This window comes from Podarcis tiliguerta (genome assembly GCF_965153285.1).
Source record: "Podarcis tiliguerta genome assembly, chromosome: 16".
Classification (NCBI taxonomy): Eukaryota; Metazoa; Chordata; class Lepidosauria; order Squamata; family Lacertidae; genus Podarcis; species Podarcis tiliguerta.
Window position 1 is genome coordinate 38,840,714 of NC_139549.1, and position 19,907 is coordinate 38,860,620.

General features: G+C 44.1%; 2 protein-coding genes across 6 annotated transcripts in view; one reads left to right on the forward strand and one right to left on the reverse strand.

Annotated features, from left to right (window-relative positions):
• Positions 1–19,907, forward strand: part of LOC310666892 (uncharacterized protein) — a 34,464-nt gene that overhangs the window by 4,718 nt on the left and 9,839 nt on the right. The window contains exon 1 of one of the 3 annotated variants that reach the window (XM_083418450.1): positions 19,812–19,862. The exons of the other annotated variants lie outside the window; for them this stretch is intronic. Within the exon in view, the coding sequence (XP_083274576.1) occupies positions 19,850–19,862 (13 nt within the window). The 5' untranslated portion in view covers positions 19,812–19,849. Of the gene's footprint in view, positions 1–19,811; positions 19,863–19,907 lie in introns of those variants that run through there. 3 annotated transcript variants of the gene reach the window in all.
• Positions 190–16,601, reverse strand: TCTN2 (tectonic family member 2). 3 transcript variants are annotated; one of them, XM_083418292.1, is made up of 18 exons: positions 16,490–16,601; positions 15,283–15,387; positions 14,647–14,720; positions 13,752–13,956; positions 13,173–13,273; positions 12,273–12,469; positions 8,252–8,375; positions 7,568–7,700; positions 6,719–6,784; positions 6,510–6,614; positions 4,987–5,064; positions 4,612–4,692; positions 3,776–3,887; positions 3,148–3,251; positions 2,335–2,491; positions 1,661–1,786; positions 881–969; positions 190–451 (listed from the first exon to the last, which is right to left on the reverse strand). In XM_083418292.1, the coding sequence occupies exons 2-18, from the start codon at positions 15,362–15,364 to the stop codon at positions 336–338; spliced, it is 1,950 nt and encodes a 649-aa protein (XP_083274418.1). In that variant the 5' UTR covers positions 15,365–15,387; positions 16,490–16,601; the 3' UTR covers positions 190–335. The 3 variants fall into 3 exon arrangements, with proteins under 3 accessions (XP_083274418.1, XP_083274417.1, XP_083274416.1); XM_083418291.1 differs by having other exon boundaries at positions 16,212–16,596; XM_083418290.1 differs by lacking the exon at positions 16,490–16,601 and adding an exon at positions 15,742–15,914.

The following is a 19,907-nucleotide window of genomic DNA, read 5'->3' on the forward strand; positions in this document are numbered from 1 at the left end:
TAGATGGATTGTTTGTTTCACCGACAAAGAGCTCAAGGGTGGGATACGTGGTTCCCTTTCTCCCCACTTTCTCCTCACAACAACCTTGTAAGGTAGGTTAGGCCAAGAGACAGCAATTGGCTCAAGGCTACCCAGAAAACTTCAAAGTGGGGATTCTTATTTCTGTTTCACAAAATCACAACACTGCTGTCATTTTGCAAATACTTTTATCTTTTTATTTTTTGCCCTTAGAAAAATATACATTTTTTAAAAAGTCTCTTTCCATCCAGTACCACATATTAAAAGTATAGAAAAGCACTAACAAAATGCTGGCTTTATTCTGGGTAACTGAAGATTCATCTCTTGTTCCATGCTCTGTGGATTCTCCTCCAAGGATCACTCAGGACAGCTGCAACTAGTATGAAAAATATCAGCATCAAGCCTTTGGCAAGAGTCTGAGAGTACGGTTCTCCTGAAAGACAGTTCGAAACAGCAATCAATTGTAGTAATAACATGACATGGCAGCTGATTTGTGTCTTGAGTCCTGACATTCCAAAGCCAGAACCACCGCCGTAAAAGCCCTACTTGATGTCGCATTTGAATGTCTCACAATGAGATTCACCTGACTGCAAATATAGCACGGACTGATACTGAGCAAAGAAGTTCCTGTAATTAGTACATAACCCAATCTAGAACACCTACAAATTATTTAGTTGTAAGCTGTAAGGGATAAGGAACCTCCTTAGATTCCAGTTCCCGTCAGCCCCAGCCAGAGTGGCCAAAGGTGAGGGATGATGGGGAACTGGAGTCCAGCAACACCTTAAAGAGGCTCGACACCCTTGTGTAAATAACCCATCTGAATGCTTGTCAAGAAACCACCAGGCTCCCTCTATCTTTTTACCAGTGTAGTAGCGTGTCAAGGGATAAAGAAGTTCTGGCCAGCAAACATCATTCCTCTTGCAGTCATATTCTGTGTAGTTAATCTGAAATCTGCAAAACAGTTTAAAATAAAGTCTTACAGTCAGATGGATGTTGTTGTTTTATTAGATTTGTAAGTTTTTCCTGATGCTGGGGAATGCTAGCTGTTGTTAATAGACAGTGGGGAGGGAGGCAGTGTATGTGTGTGTGATATATCCTTATTGTGTAATCACCACAATCAGGACCAGCAGGACACAGCTGACGTCCCTTAGTAAGCATGGGGGGAGCAGCAATGGTGTTTACTTGTTCCAATTCTGTGTTATTGCTATGCCCCCATGGCAGCCATATTGTTATGTCACAGCCCACTGCAGCTATTTTGTGACTGGTGCCCACAACACTTTCACATAATTCAAAATGTGCTCTCTGTTCCAAAAAGGTTGGTGACCCCGGTCCAATGCATACACTGTGCCAAGCTACTCAGGTATCAAAACGACTACCCCTTTTTTCTATTAAGCCAAATTCAATGTTTAACTGATGCTATTATTATTACTATTATGATTTATATACCTGGGGATCTCAGGGTGGTTCACAGAATAAAATCAAGATATAAAACCACAAAATAAATAATAAAAATAAAAACAACCACCCAATAGCCCCCCCCCAAAAAAAAACATTTTAAAAGAGCACAGGATGTAAATCAGATCAACCAGAGGTATTAACATATCTAACAGAATTAGAGTAACATAGCATCCAAGAGGGTTACCTTGTCATTGGAACAGGGGGTTGTGCTGGTATTTTAATAAATTGCACTGCAGCAGAGATAGAAAGAGAGCTGGCTTTATCTTCACAGGCAATTGGACACTGAACTTGCCAGGTTACTGTTGAAATGCTAAATATGAAGAGAAAATCTGTATTACAAAACCTCAAGCAACAACACTACAATATTAGGCTACATGCTGTTATAGCAGCTTTGATTTTGTCAATATATTTACATAAGGTGACCAGTTAGATCTGCTTTAAAGTACAAAGGTCAATCTTACACTTGCATTTCACTTCAACTGCCTACTTTCTTGTAATGATTTTGAACATTAGATGGGAGCATTGTAATCAATTAGGCTAACATTTAAAAGGTAGCAATCTTAATATCCTTTGCCTTCATCTAGGTGAGCAGGTAGTGAATTTATTGAATTGAATAAATAACTGTAAGTTACAGTATTCCCAGGGCTCAAGTGTCTAGCATAACACCTTGCATTGCCCCTCTTCTAGCAGAAAATGGAGATTGGTACAATACAAATCTACTTAATTTGCATAATGTATTTTTATTGACCCAAGACTCTTCTCACCCAGTGCAGAGTATAACACAATGGATAAAACCATTGTAAATCTGTGAAAGAAAAGAAAGCAGTTCTGCTGAACATAGCTAGTTTTCTTACGTACCTGACCTGTACCCCAACTATCTCCTGCTGTGGAATCCCTTCTACTGCTCCAACATCAGCAGTGATAATTTGAATATTCAAGTGGGTAGGAATATCAAGGCAAATCCCTTTCAAATCTCCAAAACTTGCATTTGTATCTGCACCAAACGTATCTAAATCTGTTAATGGGGGGAAACATTGTTCTGAGAAACTATTGAACAGTGTTGAACAGCTTATCTTTTTCTTTCAAGGTTACAAGGGAAAAGGGGCAATGTGGTTGTTTTCATTTTTTTAAGGGGCAGGGCTAATTGAACACAATGAGATGACCTGCTGAGTAAACACACAGAGGACAGAATAATTAATCATGCTTTCCAGAAAACAGAGCAACCCTATACTCTTAAATACATGGAGATACTATTTTCTTACATCTACATCCTGCCTGTTTTCAAGACAGCACACACACACAGTTCCTAGGATCAGAACCATCCAGGTTCTGATCAGACCCAGACCTGCTTAGATTCTGCAAGGAGGGGACCTCATGTGTCTTCAGACTTTAACCTGGGACCACATGACACCACTGCATCCGATGGCCCCCCAATCAGTATAACAATTATTCTGTAATTTCATTTGTTATAAAATATCAAAATTCAACTGCACAACTTTGAATCTAATATGGAAAAAATAGTCATGCTTTGTGGTGTTTAAAATGTTACTATCTCAAAATGTTTATACATGTGGTTATGCCATATGTTATTAAATTAATTTTTTGATAGGAATGACTTAACTAAATGAAAACTCAGCAATTGACTCAATGCTAGTGAATGTTGGTACTCACAAATAATTTCCACCCAATCATGTGGAGCGCTAGTAGAGGAGTTCCCTCTCTTTCCGACATGAGTAGCTTGCACCAACGAATTAAGTCTTCTGGTAACATTCTCCCTGCAATAATAGAACTTGGAACATTACAATTATCCACACTTGAAAATAAATTATTCAGGGTAGCAGAAACCAATGCAGCTTTGTTGATGAAAACATTGCTCTCCTTTAATGTCCTGGGATTTTTGTTTAGCCAAAGTGTGGTTTGTTTTATCGTCCAAACCAAGTCCCACAAGCTAACCATAGTCTGTTTTCTCGCAACAAACTTCAATTTGAAACCATGATTTGTTGGTGCCTTATTTTAACTACACAATGGCCCTATTTAACCATGGTTTGGTTGTCCAACGCACACTAAAAGCACAAAGCAAAGCCAGCAGGAAATCAAAACACACTTTAGAGAAACAAGCTGCAGCTTGGATACTCATCTCTTTGATAATTCACGGTTTGCTGAACAAACCATGGTTAAAAGAAACCATGGCTAAGTGTTATGATGTAACCAATGATAGAATTTCAATGTGAGATTAAAACTCCCTCATCACTTCAGACTTTCCACAAGTAGAAAAAGGGAAGAAAACACTCCATCTCACCTCAACTGATTGCAGTTGTCCTTAAGATCAACTTCTAAAATGCATCCAGAGATTGAATTTAGTCCGAACAAAATTGGTGTGAGACCTGCCGATGCACACAAGCCTTTGCCATCTATGTAACAGAAGTATTTGCTTGAGAAAACCTCATATCTTTTTCAGGTTCTTGCTTACAGTTTGATGTAATATAATTTTTAAACAAAAATTACTAAGGTGCACAATAAAATAATAATGTTGAGATCTTACTGAGTACACCTTTTTACATCCATTAGAAACAGAGATGTTTTAATTCAATCCAAGCTGAAGTGACTGAGCTGTCACAGAGCACTTCTACACAGGACCAAGACTATAACGCTGTTTCAGGAAAGCTTTTTAAATGGCAGATCTCAGTATTTCCCTTCTGAAGCATTTCAAAGGAAAGTGGTATGATATCAGAAGCAAAAGCAGAAAAGCCATCTAAGGCTTTAGGTAGAAACAGCGTCTCATTATCTCTATATCTGCCATAGATCAGATAAATACATATTTATAGTTTTACAGTATATTTCGAATCAACAAAACACATCTCAACTCCAATTACACTGTTATAATAAATAATAATAATAATAATAATAATAATAATAATAATAATAAACTATTTATTTAATTTATTTATTTATTTATCTATTTATTATTTCATTATTTATACCCCACCCAGCTGGCTGGGTTTCCCCAGCCACTCTGGGCAGCTTACCTTAACCAAACAGTATAGAAGATTGAAATTAGTGTTAGGGTGATAAACCTAATTCTGAAATGTTCATTTGTATCACGGTTCTATAACACTCCATATCAAAATGTAGTACCAGGCTTCCAAAGTTGCAAAATGGTGACAGCATCAGAAGAATTCAGATCTGCTGCTCTAATCGGTTTGCCAATTTGATAACCTATACAGAAAGAGATGGTTTTGTGTGAAGTTTTATAGATGTTAATCATTGTTGACAAGCAATACTGTCAAATAACTGTGTTATAGTGCATTCTTAGCCATGTCTGCTCATAAGTAAATTTTATGGAATTTAATGCTTAAACCCAGGTGAGGGGTTGGGATTGCAACCTTAAGTCTTCCTAGAGTTAACACCCAAAGCATCAGGTTTTGACATTTTCACTCCCCACATACATCATTACAAATATGTTGCATTTTCTCTGGCGAGCATATAAACACCACCAATGAGGCTTTTCACCTGGATTCCCAGACAATTCTTCTCTGCTTGTAGTGTTTACACTCACAAAGTTGACTGTGAATTTCTGTGTCAGTATTTCTGAAAAAGGAAAAGGATACACAATAAATGCTAATGAAAAGGAGGAATACCACTCTGTTGAACCTTTAATTCAGCAATTATCATACAAATCATAACCTAAATTTTGATAACTAATACAATACTGCATCCTTTAAAACTCACTGATATTTCTCTGTTTATGTACAGATCATTTCAAAGCTAAATAGATCTTTTTGTGATTTCTATACACCACTGCAGAGGGCAAGATGTGCACTTTTCTGGATACACAGCATATACTATGGCTACAGGGCAACCCTTTAGTATTTGTAGCTACAGGAGAAGAACCTCAGGATATGATACAACCAGCACAAAGGATGTCCTGCTCTTTTTTGCTTGGTTTTTCTTGCAATGGGGCATATAGCAGGCATGTGGCAGAATCTTTTCTTATCAAAATCAGGTAAACAAATGTCAAATCCAGTGAACTTCTTTTGCTGCACAGAGCTAGAGGTCTGTGAAAGCCCTCCTGAGAGGTCTTTTGTCTCACAGCAAGCATGACTGGAGTTGATGGAGGCTCCACCTACTGAAATAGACCAAGCATTAAGCCATTTCCATTCTCCTGCCTCTGAAGCAAGTGGGAGAAGTTACGTAGACCTGGATAGAGCAAGTATTTGGCACGTTCAGAAAGGGCTTGAGGCAACCCAAGTGCAGAGGCAGCAAAAAGAAATGTTGCTCCCCTCCTCACTCTATTTGAACAGCAGACCCACATTCAATATCACCAGTTCTCCTTGGGTTTAGAAACAGTATGCCATGGGGGTCAGGTGGCCCCATCTTACCAGCCACCGAGCTGAAAATTCTCTTTCATATGGCAGAAATGACTGGCAGAATCCGAGACCAGGGAGAAGAGTCGGTGGAAGAAGATTGGAAAAAATTTAAAGTATATTTACAGAAATACTGTAAAATTAAGGAATGTTAGAAAAATACTGGAATGAAATTATATGGTTTTAGCAGAAATGTTATAAAGAATTAAGCAAAAACTGATTGTTAATGGGCTAAAGTGGAAAATTTAGACTGTGTTAAGATAAACTATAGAACAAAAATTGAGAAAGAGGAAAAGGATTTGCTGAATTAGCTAATTTGAACTAGAATACAAAAAAGGGAGGTGTGAGGAAGTCGAGGAAATAAGTAAATGAAAGATAAAGATACGGAAATTGGATGTGTTTTCAAATGTTTTTGTTTTTTCTTGTTGATTTGATGTATTGTTTTTTCTTTCTACTCTCGATGTATTGTTTGTTAATTTTTTATTGCTTTTTTTCTTATACTTTTTTTTTCTGTAACTATAAAACTTTTAATAAATATTATTTTTTTAAAAAAAAATTCTCTTTCATGTCACACTCCAATAATGTCTCAAGATTATGCCATATAAACAACAAGGACTGGGAGTGGGAGAGAAACTGAGCAAGGAATGCAAAAAAGAAATATGATGGTACCTTCTGGACATACTGCTCCAGAAACGACGGTGACTTTTATTTCTATTATTCTCTTGCCTTCCCATATGATTGTATAATCTTCTCCAAAGGTCACATTTCTGCATTCTGAACACAAAAAAAACAATTTGTATGAAATCCGAACTTCATTGTAATTTAAAGAAAGCTCTAGCGATCTGGTGATTTACAGAGAGAGTTGAACACAGACTTACCTCTGCCAGGGCAGCTCCCTACATCAGTGTCTGTCCTCTCATGGGTCACCTGTGGCTTGATGCTGTCTGGCAAGAAAACAGATTATTGAGTGCAACAAGTCTGAAAAACAACCTGCAACAAAGCAGATTGTAATTGCAGCAAGGGGGATCCCAGATGCAGAATAAGACATACAGATGGTTTTCTAGAGCATAACTTGCACGGGGGGGAAGATTATGATTTATTTATAGACGTATTCATATATCTCCCACTCATAAAATATCAAGGTATTGCACTACATAAAATCATGCAAAACAATGCAAAATATGACTGGCTCATCTAAGATTGTACTGAACAGGCCTGTCAGCATAAAAATAATGATGGATATGCAGCTTGCATATTCCTGAACCTAGCAACCAGTTGGTTGGGGAGGAGGTACTTGCAGTTCTTTCTTCTTTTCAACAGATGACTTGACACTATCAGTCCTGATAGTGCCCTTTGTTGTCAGGGCATGGTCTGAAAGCAGAGAATGCAGCAATCTTGTTTAAGCTAAGCAGGTCTTCAGGTTGTGGTCAGTACCCAGACAGGAAATTATCTAGGACCTCTAGGCACACTACCTTGAGTTCGACCTACATGTATGTATTTATTGTTGGTGGATCAGTGTTTGCAAGCGCATAGTACGATTTGGGAGAAGAGCCAGGTCAAATTATACCTTGCATCGTTTTACTTCATTTTACTCTTGAAGATAAAGAACAGTTTAAGCCTGGCAGCCATGCCTGAAAACAATGGGCACAGGTATTAGAAAATAACACTTCAATCAACCTCATTCTGATGGAGCAAAGAGCAACCTATTATTTCTGACCCCAACGTACCTCCAGTACCGCTGTTTATTGCTATGTTAGGCGGCGTGCTCCCCACTCCATCACAAGCGCTGAGACATTCGGCTTCAAAATTCTGAAGGAAGGCAACAGGGGCATTTCTTGCACATTGCCCAGCTATGAATTGCTGCATCACATAGGAAGAAAAGAGCTGAACATCAGATTTGTTTTTGTGAAATTTGTTTTCTCTCCTAAACAAGCTCAAAGCCAGCAGTAGAGACCTTTTTTTCATCTTGAGGGCCACTTCCTCAGTGGACAATTTTGGGGTGGGGGCTGCATTCCAGTGGTGGGTGCAGTCAGAGGCAAAACTGAGCAGAGCTAGAAGCAAAAGCAGCAGCAGCAATGGGTTTGGCTCTGATCTTTGTACAGTAGGTCATACTGTAGTCCAGCCACACAAAAGACAGCCTCTACATCCCTTGTTTCTTCAACCAGGCAAGCAAGAGTTCAAAGATAAATTCCAGGCAGGCAAAAGCACATGAAGGGGATACACAGCAGGGGGCAGCAGGTGTTTTGGAAGGAGGGGCGTGACCGAGGGAGACTCCCAAAAGCCTGATTTAGGAGCTTGGTGGGTGCCATTTATCCCATGAGCCAGAGGTCCCTCACACTGCTCTAAGCAAACACAAAAAGAGCCAAGGTGGGGGGGGGGGGGCGTCACTCACTCAAGCAGGCTGTCATTACCTGAGGAACTGTAAAATAGCCATTCTGAACAGTCATAACTGGATCTCCTTGTCTGTAACCACTGGAAAGTTTTCCTGGGATGGTTTGTAATGGTACTTTAAATGAAGAAACTCGGGGTGAAGAACTGCAAAAAAACATTTTTTTAAAAAAAAACACAACCCACATTTGTATACTATTAAAGCCTTCAGTTTCTGCAGAATAATAATAATAATAATAATAATAATAATAATAATAATAATAATAAATTTTTATTTATACCCCGCCCTCCCCAGCCAAAGCCGGGCTCAGAGCGGCTTACAAGCAATAATAAAAACAAGATGAATGATTACAACTTAAAAACAAAGTAAAATACAACATTAAAATAATGGAACATTAAAATATTAAAATGTAGCCTCATTGTAGGAGGAGAAGGAAAAGAAAAAAGAAAGAGAGGGAGGGAGGGAATCAAATTGGCTCCAAGCCAAAGGCCAGGCGGAACAACTCTGTCTTACAGGCCCTGCGGAAAGAAATCAGATCCTGCAGGGCCCTGGTCTCACGAGGCAGAGCGTTCCACCAGACCGGAGCCAGAGCTGAAAAGGCCCTGGCTCTGGTTGAAGCCAATCTAACTTCCCTAGGGCCTGGGACCACTAGGGTGTTGTTATTTATGGACCTTGAGACTCTCCGTGGGGCATACCAGGAGAGGCGGTCCCGTAGGTACGAGGGTCCTAGGCCGCGAAGGGCTTTAAAGGTCAAAAGCAGCACCTTAAATCTGACCCTGTACTCCACTGGGAGCCAGTGCAGCTTGAAAAGCACTGGGTGAATATGCTCCCATGGCAGAGACCCTGTGAGGAGCCTCGCTGCAGCATTCTGTACCCGCTGGAGTTTCTGGGACAGCTTCAAGGGCAGCCCTGCGTAGAGCGAATTACAGTAGTCAAGCCTGGAGATGACCGTCGTATGGATCACTGTGGCCAGGTCGGGGCGGGAAAGGTAAGGGACCAACTGCTTGATGCGGCGAAGGTGGAAAAATGACGCCTTGGCTGTTGCTGTAACTTGCGCCTCCATGGAAAGGGAGGCGTCAAGGATTCCACCCAAACTCTTAACGGAAGGCAATGGCACTAATTGGGCCCCCGCAAGAGAAGGGAGTTGGTCCCTCATCCCCATGCCATCCCGACCTAGCCATAGGACCTCTGTCTTCGAAGGATTTAGTTTCAATCGGCTCCCACGAAACCATCCAGCTACAGCTTCCAAACATCTGGTCAGTGTGTTCGGGGCCGAGTCGGTGTGGCCATCCATCAGCAGATAGAGCTGAGTGTCATCAGCATATTGGTGACAGCCCAGCCCAAAGCTCCGGATAATCTGGGCAAGGGGGCGCATAAAGATGTTAAAAAGCATCGGGGAGAGAATTGCACCCTGCGGCACTCCACACACCAAGGAGTGGCGCGATGACATTTCCCTCCCTAGTGCCACCCTCTGTCCCCGACCAGAGATAAAAGAGCACAACCAGTTACGGGCTATGCCCTGTATCCCCACGTCTGCGAGGCGGTGGTCCAGAAGATCATGATCGACCATGTCAAAGGCTGCTGACAAATCTAAAAGGATCAGCAGTCCTGACCCGCCTCGATCTAGTTGTCTACAGAGATCATCTGTTAGGGCAACCAGAGCCGTCTCCGTCCCAAAACCAGGACGAAAACCGGACTGAAATGGATCTAATGCCGATGTTTCCTCCAGAAACCTACCAAGCTGTTCAGCAACCGCTCTCTCAATTACCTTACCCAGGTATGGAAGATTTGAAACTGGGCGGTAATTGGATAGGTCTAAGGGATCTAATGAAGTTTTCTTTAAGAGTGGACACACCACAGCTTCCTTCAGTTCCCCTGGGAATGTCCCCGTGTCAAGGGACAAATTGATAATTTCAACCAGGGGGGTCCGCGCAACATCTGGACACTCCCTAATCAGCCAAGACGGGCACGGATCAAGGAGGCAGGTGGTGGGCCTGCTAACTTGGAGGAATCTATCCACATCAGTAGGGAGTATCCGATCGAAATGGTCCAACACTGGACCCGAAGTCAGTCGAGGGGCCTCCAGTTCAGTCACTGTATCTAAATTGGCAGGGAGGTCACGGCGGAGCAACAGGACTTTCTCCGCAAAAAAGCTCGCAAATGCCTCACAGCTGTGGGTCGAATTTGTGCTTAAATTTGGTTGTCCTCCTAAGGACGTTATTGACCTAATTATTCTAAAAAGTTGTGCCGGGCGAGAGCTAGCGGATGCAATGGAAGCTGCAAAGTAAGATTTCTTAGCAGCTTTCATAGCCATCTCATAGGCTTTCATAAGCGTCCTATAAGATGTTCTTGAGGCTCCGTCACGAGTTCGTCGCCATACTCGCTCTAGCCGTCTGAGATCCCGCTTCATTTTCCGGAGCTCCTCAGTAAACCAAGGTGCCCGGTTTCGACGGGGTTGCAGAGGGCGCTTAGGCGCGATCTCATCAATGGCTGCCAAGAGCCGGTTATTCCAGTCCTCAACAAGGTCATCTAATGAGTCGCCAGGAGGAGCAGGGTTTCGCAAGGCTTGTCGGAATCTATCAGGATCCATCAGTTTTCGCGGACGAGCCCAAATAGGTTCGCCACCCGAGCCAGGGAGGAGCGGGAAGTCAATCTTGGCTTTCAGAGCGTAGTGATCAGACCATGGCACTTCCACAGCGGGGAGCATGATCACATCTATGCCAGCCCCAAAGATCAGAATCACAGCATTATGCTTGGTGAGTAGAGAAAGAGGACAGAGAGATTAGCTTTTCTTTCTCTCTTATAATTCTCAGGAATTCCCTCAATGAAACTGATCAGAAGATTCAGGGCTGATAAAAAGAAGTATTGATTCAGAAGTACATACTGTACTTCAGTCATCAAACACATTGCTACATGATGTTATGATAGCCTCTAGCTCAGATGGCTGAGTAGCCAGTCAGACTAGCGGCCACTGATAGATCAAAAGTAACATTCGTGTAAAACAGCAGAATGCCACTCAGTATCAGCTTGAGGGAAAGAAGAACGGAAGAGGACTGCTTCCTCCATACTCTGCTTGGCTGCCATTGGAGCCAGGATGCTGGACTAGCTGCCAAGCCTTTGGTCCGATCCAACAGCCAGGCTCTTCTAATGTCTGTAGCGGTAGCAAGATCTGCTCAGCACATGGACTAAGAGGGAGCAGTGGGTAATAGCTTGAAGATCTCTGTAGCTGGTTCTCTCCCTCCTCCCAAATATGTTTTATTATCCTGTCTGTGGCAACAGGAAACAAGAGAATGTATAGCCTGTGTGAGAAAATTAAGAATAAAGCATGGGGCTGAGAAAGGGAACAGCTGGGATGGAGAACATGGAGCTCTCCAGGTGTTGTTGGACCGACTCACATCAGCCCCAGCTTGCATGGACCCAAGCAAAAACCAGGACAAGGAGGAAGAGCTCTGTTCCAGCCTTTGTCAACCTCCAAACGTTTTGGACTATGATTCCCATCAGCCCCAGCCAGCACAGCTGTGCTGGTTGCAACTGTTAGGTGCTGCAGACCAAAACATCTGAAAAGCACCTGATTGGCAGCAAATATATTCGGTATGGCAGGCACCTACAGTAATGCTGGTTGTCTGAAACATAGCTATTTGCGATGGCATTCCCTAAGTACTACCTTTCAGTAGTGGCTCAATTGGAAATTCTGGGTATCTGGGATATCTTGTGCTTTTAGTAACTTACTGTTTTATTGCATTAATTTTATTCTATAAAGTGCCTTACTTATTTTACAATGAAAAGTGATATATAAATGTCTTAATAAATAAGTTTTATAAGAATGAAAGGTTCATAAAGTGCTCATTGTTTCTTTTAAAAATATTCTTGGATGGCGGAATTGGTGGGAAGAGGTAATTCCACTGCCGGAAACATACCGAAAAGAGAAAATTAACAAAACTGTGCAAGCATGAGAGGTGGAGAGAAACTGGGTCACTTGCATGCACTTGGATAGGGACTATCTCACAGGAACGCACATATCCCAGATAAGTCTCCATACTTACACAGCCCCATGATAGAAATAACCCCGGAAAGGTGTGTTGTTAATGGAAGACTGTACACATAGGAAGGGAAACCAGTCAGGGGCGTTGTTCCCCGTCTGGACAGAGCACAGTTGGTCAAAAGGTGGACTGACATCCCCACCAAATATTCCTTTAAAACACGACCCATTGAACAGTTGCTTCATCTCTGAGGTGCATTCCTAGGAAAAGGAAAAGGGGGAAAAAAGGTTCTACTTTTTGCCAAACTAAAAAGACGTGGTACAATAAAGCACAAGCTTTGGGGAGTGACTGTAGCTCAGTGGCAGAGCACATGCCCTGCATGCAGAAGGTCCCAGATTCATCAATCCCTGGCACATCCAGGTAAAACAGGTGTGGGGAACTACACACTGAACTACATCTCCCATCAGCCTCCCCAAGCATGTTGAATGGCAGGGATGATGGGAGTCATAGCTCATCAACATCCAGAGGTCCAAAGGTTCCCCACACCTGAGTTAAACGGATCACAGGTAGCAAGTGGGCCAAAGACAACACCTAAAACCCAGAAGACCCACTCCATCCAGAGCAGAAAATACTGGGCTAGATGGACAAAGAGGCCTGCATGAACTTATCTTGCATGCACTTTTTAAGAAAGAAAAGGTAAGCAGGGCAGACACTGCGGAGGTCACCCCTGCTGCTTATCAAAGCCATCAGCCACATTTTTTCATATTTTTTTCCTTCTTATTAAATTAGGTCAACTTCTGAAGACCAGAAGTTACAACCATTGTTGGCTTATTGTGTCATAGTGTTAAATATAAAGAACAACACAAAGTTCTCTCGCAAATAATATTGCAGGCATTTTTGTAGATTTTCCCTAAGAATGCTTACAATGAAGAAAGTTTTCAAAATTAAATGTAGAAATAGTACCAAATCACAGCAGCAACGGATATCGCAGGCTCCTGCAGTGAGATTGCAAGGACAAGATCCCAGTGGCTGAAACACTTGATTGGGGATCACTGTTGTACTATCTATTTAAAAAAGGAGAAAAATAACTTCAGCTCTGAAACTTAAGGCGCTCCTCCCCACCCCACAGCTGTTATCTAGTGGCAGCCAGTCCATCTGACTGCAGTGGGGAAAACATGGGGAGCAGGGCCACTCCACTGGTTCTGCTGGGAAATCAACCGCATTTCAATCTCAATAATAATTTTAATTATTTGATTATTTGTACCCTGCCCATCTGACTGCGTTTCCCCAGCCTGCCTCTCCCTGAACTTTTAGATACACACACACACACAGACACAGAGGCAAATACGGTGCAGGGTGGAGAGTTGTTCCATTTTGTAGGCAAAGTTGCTTCTTCTCCATATACTTATATAGGACTTTTGAAGTCTAATGGGACTGCTGCATCAAAAGGCTGAAGCCTCAGTGAAAATACACACAGAGTATCACAGAGAAGCAGAAAAGGAAACTCTAAAATATAACATAAAGCAACAGCGACTGAAATACCTTCTCCTTTTCCTGTCACATTTCCTGAGGACGTATTAGCATATATTTCAGCTTGGATCAACAGATGGGCCACCACCACCGAGTCTCGACAAGCCGAGACTTGCAAAGCTTCAACCAAGCAGAGGGCTTCTGTGCAGCAATTGGTCAGATTGGAAGTACACAGCTGCAGACTCCTGGTCAAAGATACCATCACTCTGGAAACATTCTGAAACACACAGTGTGATGGCAGGTAATACATTTACTAAACATCACACAAATTTCAAGCACATCTTGCTGGAAAAGTGACCTTTAACACCAGTCAGTTCTGTCACCAATTGACAGTTTCTCTGTCAATTAAATGGGGGGGGGGCCTGGAAGAGCAATAATTAACAAGCACCAAACAAAATGTGTTTAGTATTGCAATGCTAGTGGGAAAACACCCAATGATCAGTGATACATGTGTGAAACAACCACAGAGATATTATTTGGGATTCTGTGTGGGATTAAGTTAACTGTACAGTTCTCATTTTAACAAGCCTTTGTGACAGGCATGTATTTTTGATGGTTTTAATTTTTTTGCATCAATTTCTTATCACCTTGTTGGTTTTAAATTGATTGTGCAATTTGTATTGCTTATAGTTCTTTATTGTTTTAAATTTTTTATTGTATATTGTAATTTTTTAAAAAATTGCAAACCATGCAGAAGACATAATTGGTGGAGAGTATGCAAGTGTAACAAACAAATAAAATAAATATTCGCTTATGTGAGAGGCAGGAGTCCTTTATGGCAGGCAGTCACAGGCTAATCCCATAGTTCAAAAATGCACAAAATTAGAGTCAATGGAGTACTTAAGAAGTATACAGTTAAAATACTGAACCACAATGGAAGGATGGCTTATGGGATTTTTCTACTAACCCCTTGATACGTTACATTCAAACTCCAGTCACCAGTTTTGTTTCTTCCAGTACAATCTGCAAGCGGCAACATTCCTGGAAGAGAGCAAAGAGCAATATGTATACTTTCGGATTTACTCTTCTCTCTCACTTCATCACTGTGAGAGATGGTAGAAGTAGGAAAGTTCATGTACTCAGTCCCAAGTGATCTTTGAGACAGCAAAATGGTCCCACAATTTCTATGGTATTTAAACACATCCAATTTTGGGGGGACGCGGGTGGCGCTGTGGGTAAAACCTCAGTGCCTAGGACTTGCCGATCGTCAGGTCGGTGGTTCGAATCCCCGTGGCGGGGTGCGCTCCCATTGCTCGGTCCCAGCGCCTGCCAACCTAGCAGTTCGAAAGCAGCACCCCTGGGTGCAAGTAGATAAATAGGGACCGCTTACTGGCGGGAAGGTAAACAGCGTTTCCGTGTGCTGCTCTGGCTCGCCAGATGCAGCTTTGTCACGCTGGCCACATGACCCGGAAGTGTCTCCGGACAGCGCTGGCCCCTGGCCTCTTGAGTGAGATGGGCGCACAACCCTAGAGTCTGTCAAGACTGGCCCGTACGGGCAGGGGTACCTTAATTTGGGGAAAAAGCAGTGTCAAAAGAATCTTACCTGTTTCATTGTCTGCCACAGCAATACTGAAAACATCTGACGGATTGCTCACCAAAGAAGCAGTGACTACAGGCCCAGACATGTAGATAAAGGGAGGCTGAAAACCTACAAATATAAATCAACATTAGCACTTGTGGAATAAAAAATTTTTATCACTGCCCGTACTTTTGTGCATTTCAATCCCTCTGACCTCACTTTTTATAATCCCTGCACCCAATCCAGCATATAACTATAACCCCATGCATCAGCTGAAGGAGACTGCAGTGTACAAAAGGCTTATCCGTAATAAATTTGTTAAGTCTTCCAAGCGACACAATATTTTTTGTTATTATCAAGAGGCAATTTCTCCCCTTTTAGGGATTTCATTTCAGACCCCTCTAAGTAGAAAGCTCTTTGTGATTAAGTCTTAAGAAATTTTTTGGGGCTAGTTTACAGAAAGACGTAATAGAACAGAGGCACCTTTTGTTTTGATGCCCTGTGGGATCCCTTTGAACTGTGGAGCACAAGGAAAAGAAACGTTGCCTGACTTGCAATGCACAAGCTCTGACATACTGGGAGGCTGGGCAGAGGGAGGGGAAGCAGTTAATAAAGAGTTTTGCAGGGTGGCAAAAGAAAAATGACCACCTCAAGGGCCTTGTTTCCTAAGGCTTTAGGTGTCATTTGTTTGCTCCCCAACACGCGCGCCTTTTGAGCGGGCTCCTGTGCTTCCACAGCTGCGTGGCAGGCAGAAACAAAACAGGTGAGGCTTTTCACCCAGCGCGGCGAGGGGACGAAGTGGGGTACCGCCTGCACCTGCAAGATTTCTGCCTGTCACGCATATGCTATTGCTAGAATTTCTTAGCTGCTTCATCCTGCTCAGGGCAGCTTACAGCCAAGCCAACAAATGCACAGGAGAAGCGCCGAAGAGTACGTTGCTCTTTCCTACCCACCCGGATTCCCATCCTGGGCTCCAGCCCCGAAAAAAGCCAGCAGCCCCCAAAGGAGCCGCCGGGCGAGCATGGCGAGGGGAAACCGCCGCTAAAGCGAGCCGCCGCCGCCGCAGCACCGGGAAAGGAGCAGCCAAGCCGAGGCCTCGCCGGGCGCCATTTTGAGAACGGGTCCCTCGGTTGCTGTGGAAACGGCTGGGAGGAACCACCTCACGTTGCCCGGCTCTGAAGCGGGAGAAGACCTCCCAAAAAACTCAAGCCCAGAGTGTTTCACTACGTACATTGATTAACACAGGGTTGAGGTGGGGGGAGGCAATAAAGCAGCAAAGAGTGCAGTCTGAAGTCCCTAGTGTCAAATCTCCTTTCCTCCACCCCTCTGCGTGAATGGTATGTTCCAATATTAAGGCGTGCCTAACAACGGGACAAGGGACGTGGGTGGCGCTGTGGGTTAAAGCCTCAGTGCCTAGGGCTTGCCGATCGAAAGGTCGGCGGTTCGAATCCCCGCGGCGGGGTGCGCTCCCGCTGTTCGGTCCCAGCGCCTGCCAACCTAGCAGTTCGAAAGCACCCCTGGGTGCAAGTAGATAAATAGGGACCGCTTACTAGCGGGAAGGTAAACGGCGTTTCCGTGTGCGGCTCTGGCTCGCCAGAGCAGCGATGTCACGCTGGCCATGTGACCCGGAAGTGTCTCCGGATAGCGCTGGCCCCCGGCCTCTAGAGTGAGATGGGCGCACAACCCTAGAGTCTGTCAAGACTGGCCCGTACGGGCAGGGGTACCTTTACCTTTTAACAACGGGACGCGGGTGGCGCTGTGGGTTAAACCACAGAAGGTCGGCGGTTCGAATCCCCGTGACGGGGTGAGCTCCCGTTGCTCGGTCCCTGCTCCTGCCAACCTAGCTGTTCAAAAGCATGTCAAACTGCAAGTAGATAAATAGGTACCACTCCAGCGGGAAGGTAAACGGTGTTGCCATGCGCTGCTCTGGTTTGCCAGAAGCGGCTTAGTCATGCTGGCCACATGACCCGGAAGCTGTACACCGGCTCCCTCGGCCAGTAAAGCGAGATGAACACCGCAACCCCAGAGTCGGTCACGACTGGATCTAATGGTCAGGGGTCCCTTTACCTTTTAACAACGGGGGGGGGGGGGAGGTTAAGTTAAATGCAATTTGCCCTCTGGGCTCTCAGAGTTGGCTTGCTTCTTGGCCTGCTGCTGTGCCTGTTCTTAAAGCAACCCCTATCAGAGTTGTAGCGGCAAAGCACCGCCCACGCCGTGCTGTCAAAGAGCTTCATGAACCATTTGAACAGTCGGAGTATCTTGGGAGCTCTAGCTATGGTGTTGGGAACTGTAGCTCTGTGAAATCAGAGCCCCTCAAAAAACTATAGTTCCCATGTTTGGAGGGGGAGCCACGGCTTGGAGGTTGTGCCATGGTTTCCACTTCAGAGCCCCCATGTGGCCGCCAGCATCCTAAGGTGCTTAAGTGGTGGGTGGTATCTATTGGACTTGGTAGCATGGAAGGCAAGAGAGACCAACAGCAGCTGGAGAGAGACCACAAGTTCTAGGAAGGTCCCCATCCTCCTCTGAGGAGAAGGAGAAGGAAAGCTGGCTCTTCCAATTAACCACACTGGCATCTTCTGGGCCAGGGGTCAGCAAACTTTATCAGCAGGGGGCCGGTCCACTAGCCCTCAGACCTTGTGGGGGGCCGGACTATATTTTGAAAAAAAATATATGAACGAATTCCGATGCCCCACAAATAACCCAGAGATGCATTTTAAATAAAAGGACACATTCTACTCATGTAAAAACACTCTGATTCCCAGACCGTCTGTGGGCCAGATTTAGAAGGCGATTGGGCCGTATCCAGGCCCCGGGCCTTAGTTTGCCTACCCATGTTCTTGGCCATGCTGGCACCTTTATTGATTCAAAAGCCAGAGGGAACATGCCAGTGGCCCACCTGGTCCAGCATCCTGTTCTCACAATGGCCAGCCAGATGCCTGTGGGAAACCAGCAAGCAAGATCTGAGCACAATAACACTCTCCCCTAATAGCCTCCTTAAATTTGCCTAGTCTTCATTTAAAGCCATCTAGGTTGGTGGCCATCACTGCCTTGTGCGAGCAAATTCCGTAGTTTTACCATGCACTGCAGTAAGAAGTACTTGCTATTATCGCTCCTAAATATTCCCACAATCTGTGGGGTGCATTCTAGCTATATACCTGGGTTGCCAGGTGTTAGACTCCTTCGAACTCAGAGCCTCTGCAAGCGTGGGCCAACCAATTAAGATGGTCTGCCCCAGGAGACTGATGGATCCGAATGGATTCCTGGTGGCGCTTGAAGAGTTTTCTGTCACCTCGGCAAGCGACCATCAAAGCCCTGGTGGACTTCCGGAACAGAGAAATGACCCGGGCGGTGGGCAGGATCACTTCTGAGTGTCCCCTGGTTCTCTGCGATGAAATGAGTCTGACCAAGCACAGGACAGAGCCTCTTTGAAGCCCTACTCTGTGGCAGTGCAAGGAGCAAATAAATCTTTTTTCTCTGCCTCATTTGTACCAGTGAGGAGCTGTCCATCGGAGCTGTTTCAAGTGGTCAGGGGTCTTTTACACTCTGACCCGTGTGAGGAGAGTTTAGACCACTCAATGGCCCGCTGTGAACTATTTGTTCAGCACTTCCCTGACAAAATTGTTCAGATCCATTCTGACTTGGACACTATAATTGATACAAGTCTGGTGCGTGTAACTTTGGCCTTTGCTTGTCCATTGTTAATGGAGACTTTTCAATTTGCACAGCCCAAGGATGTGAAGAGGATCCTTGAAAATGTGAGAGCTACCACATGTGTGCTAGATCCTTGTCCTTCCTGGCTCATCGAAATGGCCAGCAGGGGACTGGCTGAGTGGGTGAAGGCGAGCGGTCAGTGCCTCCTTACAACAAGGCACAATTCCAGCAGGCCTAAAAGAGGCAGTTTTAAGACCTCTTTTTAAAAGCCCTCCCTGGATCCCACCATATTGGATAATTATTGGCCAGTCTCTAATACCCCATTCTTGAGCAAGGTACTGGAAAATGTGGAGGGTTTCTGGAGGAAAGGGGTCATCTCGATCCATTTCAATATGGTTTCAGGCCTGGTTATGGGACAAAGATGACTTTGGTCGCCTTGGTAGATGTCTTACACTGGGGACTGGACTGTGTGTGTCCCTGTTGGCTGTCCTTCTGGGCCACCTTGCTGGGATGGGACTTGGAAGAACAGTTTTACCACGGCTCCATTCCGTTCTGGCGGGCACACCCAGAAGGTAGTGCTGAGGGGTTCTCGTTTGACACCTTGACCATTGGTCTGCGGGGTCCCTCAGAGTTCTGCCCTGTCTGCCAAGTTATATAACATTTACATCAAACTGCTGGGAAAGGTGGTCTGAAATTTTGGTGTTGATTTCACTAGCATGCTGATAACACCAGAGCTTTTTCTCATTTCCACCTAAATCTACAACAACAACAACAATCATTATTATTATTATTATTCCACACTGTAGCTCCTCATTCTGTAAATGAACCTGATTACTTTCCCTGAAAAGCTGAAGAAAATGATTTCTCACTTTACAGTCCTCATTTCTTACCAAGATGTGTCTCTACCTGTTCAACCATGGCACTGTGGTGACCCCATGCAATGCTTACGCCCTGTGAGTCTGTAATATGCAGGTGTTGATTTATAATCAGGACCCCAG

Excerpts from the sequence above, each read along its gene's own strand:
- TCTN2 (XM_083418290.1), bottom strand. The coding sequence starts at position 15,832 with ATGTCAGAGCTTGTGCATTGCAAGTCAGGCAACGTTTCTTTTCCTTGT. Across the intron at positions 6,615-6,718 it reads AGGGAGCTGCCCTGGCAGAG|AATGCAGAAATGTGACCTTT; the intron begins GTAAGTCTGTGT and ends TTTTGTGTTCAG. Across the intron at positions 1,787-2,334 it reads ATAGTTGGGGTACAGGTCAG|CATTTCAACAGTAACCTGGC; the intron begins GTACGTAAGAAA and ends CTTCATATTTAG.